The 3,648-nt window shown below is 34.6% G+C and overlaps 1 protein-coding gene across 1 annotated transcript; it reads right to left on the reverse strand.

The window, feature by feature from the left end:
• Positions 1-1,558: 1,558 nt before the first annotated feature.
• Positions 1,559-2,582, reverse strand: LOC103584201 (procollagen-lysine,2-oxoglutarate 5-dioxygenase 2-like; the record flags this gene model as incomplete). Its single annotated transcript, XM_008565294.1, has 3 exons — positions 1,559-2,033; positions 2,200-2,325; positions 2,436-2,582. Coding segments are annotated over 3 exons (429 nt in total), but the record flags the coding sequence as incomplete, so codon positions are not given.
• Between the last annotated feature and the right edge of the window lie 1,066 nt (positions 2,583-3,648).

Below are 3,648 nucleotides of genomic sequence, written 5' to 3' on the forward strand. Positions count from 1 at the left end.
AATATCATTCCTGAAGTACAAGGGTACTTCAAAAAGTTTATGGAAAAATAAAATTGAAAGATAATACAAATCTTTCCATAAACTTTTTGAAGTACCCTCCTATAGTAATATAGTCATAATTTATTATTAACATGTGTCCTCATCCTAGTTAATGGATAGTAGGAGTTTATTTTGGGTATTAAGTGCCACCAAACAAGAGAACAGAGATAGAATCCAACCCCCTTGTTTCCTAAGTCCATCTGCCAGTGACTACAATGTCTTGTCTATCACTATATCCTCAATGCCTGGAACAGTACCTGGCCCCTAATAGAGACTTAAAAACCACCACTCAATAAATAAACACAATGGCATAAATGTGTGGCCTCTATTTTCTCACTTGTAAAATGAGTTAGATCAGATCCCTAGTCACTCAAGACTGAAGATTTTATAATTCAATTTATAAATTCAATAAATAGAGTTTTGATATATTATTAAATCTACCAAGCAAAATGAAAACAATCATAGCCTTTATATCCAGATATTCTTTCAGACTGTTCAGTCATACATTCACTTCTAAAGAATGATAAATCATCAAAAATGAAGAGAATGACAAAAACTTGTTTTAAACTACTTTATTTTTCATAATTTTCTAACACATGGTGTTAGAAAAATGAATTTTGGCACCAAGATTAAGAACTTCTTTTCAAGTTTAATCTTTAAATTAAAAATTGTAGCTATAATAAGAATATTTAAACATTACTCAGAGAAACGGTGAAAAATCAAGTCAACAACTTTGGGAATTTTTAAAAAGCAGGATAGAGGGAATTAACAAAGACACTAGGAAGAATAACATGGAGATTACGACAAGAATAGAAAAAATAACTCCCCCAGGTAAGAATAAGGAGAGAGACAAAGGGCACAGGGAAGAAGGAAGGCTCAACTACTTTCTTTTCCTGATACAAAATTCAAGTACTTAAAAGATTTTTAAAGATCATAAGATGCACTACTATTCTCAATGATTTTTTTCTTTTTCCTCACTATTTTCTAAAATTAAAAAAAATGAAATAAAGCAAAACCTGTTTTGACTTAAGGGCACCTGCTAATCTTAAACTGATACCTGATATAGCAGTAGATATGGAAAGGCCTGTGAGCTTTCCTCAATCTAATACCAACTTGATATAATCCACTGTGGGAGACTCATCTGAAGGAACAAAGGGTTTAATTTCTATTACAAACATAAAATAACCTGTCTCATAATCTAAACCAAATTGTCTTCAACTGGATATGCTCCTCAGTTGTGTTTTGTACTAAGTTTCTTGAGGAAAAACATTGTGTAGTATTTTCTTCGTGTTCCCTTAGTAACTACTATAAAAAGGCCCTACATAGGTGGTCAAAAAAGTTCTTACACAATTACATACAAACTCAGTTAGAATCAGATTTCCAAGGTCTCAAAACCTGATGATTTTCATTTACATCCATTTTTCCTACATTTCCAGTACATATTGATAAATAAAATTCTTCCTGGGCTTTTCTTAAATAAGAAAATATTATTAGTCTTATTTGTCCCTTGTACATTTGTACCTGAATATTTTATCAACTTGAAAGACAAATTCAGAAAATTGTCATTATTCTCAAAGACAATAAAGCATAGAAATAAATATTTTCTTTTACTTTTTTTCCTTTTTCTTCTTCAACCTGTTTTTTAAGGCTCAGAGCAGACATTAAGAAACATCAAACAATTTTTTATAAAAAGTTTTTCAAATGTTTGGCCCAAAGTGAAGTTGTTCTGTTGAAGTTATTTAAATATTCCTCTCATCTTCTCAAGCACAACTTCAAAGATATGATCATGCCAATCATCCATTCCACAAGAAAATTCAATTCAATGAAAAGTAAATAACTTAGGGATCTATAAACGACACTGCAATGTATCTCGTTCCATTTTTAACAGGAAGTCCTTCATGCAAATGTGTGAGTCTCCCAGGGTGCATGAAGCTCCAGCCTTTTCGTGGTGATTCAATAGAGCAATTGTACCTTAGAAATTTGCATCCACCTCCCTAAAAAAGTTAAAACAAATAAATGTTTCAGTTTATTATTTTTAATCAGTGGCAAAATTCAAATCATGTCATCTAAGCAGAATCTAAAAAAGAAACTAAGACAAAGGCCCTTTCTATAAATTACGCATTTCTTCTGAAAAACTAGAACAATAAGACACATAATTACCTGAAAATCTTCTCCCACATTATTAAGTGCAATGTTGATAGTAAATGTGGAAGCATCGTGATGAGGGCGAAGAGAACGCTGTCTATCAGGGGAGTATTTTACTACAAAATTCAGTAGGGCAAACCCCTAAAAAAGCAAAGTAAACAAGTGGATTTGTTTGTCAATAAAAACATAAAAAAGCACATTTGTGTAAAAATTGGTAAGGAGTATACAGGAAGGGGTGGGAGGATAACTACCTTTGTATAATAGCCTGCAAAGACCTTCAGTGTAACTGGTGCAATAAATTCCCGGATAAAATGAAGCCATACATTCTCCAGATCAATTTGCTTCATGTGAATATCATCAGTTGGGACATTTTCATAACCACCAGATATGCGGCTATCCTAGAAACAGCATTAATGACATAATATCGTGTAGTCCATGTGCAATTCACATTTATATTACCTTGGTATTTTTTTCAACCACAGATCACATTGGGCAATAAAAATAACAATTGTTCAATTATGATGTACCATCTACTTTATTTGTAAAACTATCAAAATAACTTAGATAACAAGGCTTTGCAAATGTATCAATGAGGAAGCAAACTACTGCCGAGTAGTAGACTCCTTTCCTATTTATTAAATGTGAATATGAGGTTTAGCTATCAAGTAAGTAAAACGGACTTCCTAAGATCTCACATTCCCCCCCAAAAGTGTTCCTTTAGTTTTACACAGACCCTTCAAGCAGTCTGAGCTGCTTGGTTAGCACAGATTACACGTACCTGCTCTCTGGGTTGCCAACCACTGAAGACAACCTTTCCCTGCTGTGTTCCTCACTTCTATTTCATGACACCCAAAGTCTTTCAGTGACTGTTTTCATTATCCCACAACCTACTGACTTCAAGTCCTTCCTTATACTTTGAACTTCCCTCTCCCTGATCAGCTAACTACATGCAGGACATGATCGAGCAGAGGCAGTAATTTTTCAAAGTATTCCACTAAAATTCCTTGGTATCATTAAGGAAATGGCATCTGTGAGTTCTCAGAGGAAAAGAAACACATTGAACCATCAAAAGTAAACACAAAACTGAATTATACCAAAGGTGCTCAAAAAGATTCCTCCTTCTCATGTTTACACAAACAAAAATACTTTATAAAGTATTTTTAAATACTTTATAAAGCGTCTTACTGAGTATTTTCATTACAGCTCACTGTGGAAGATGCAGGGAATAAAAAGTGACTTTGAAGAAGAGAGATATCACTCAGTAAAGACATGTATCACCTAACCACCTCCGGCATCAGGACACTGACTCTTAGGGACCATCTGGTATAAAAACATGCATTAAAAAAGAGCAGGGTGGGGCCGGCCCGGTGGCGCGCTGCTACAGTGCGCCGCTTGGGAGCGCAGCGGCGCTCCAGCCGAGGGTTCAGATCCCACATACAGACCAGCCGCTCACTGGCTGAGCGA

Source organism: Galeopterus variegatus, unplaced genomic scaffold (genome assembly GCF_000696425.1).
Source record: "Galeopterus variegatus unplaced genomic scaffold, G_variegatus-3.0.2 Scaffold46718, whole genome shotgun sequence".
Classification (NCBI taxonomy): Eukaryota; Metazoa; Chordata; class Mammalia; order Dermoptera; family Cynocephalidae; genus Galeopterus; species Galeopterus variegatus.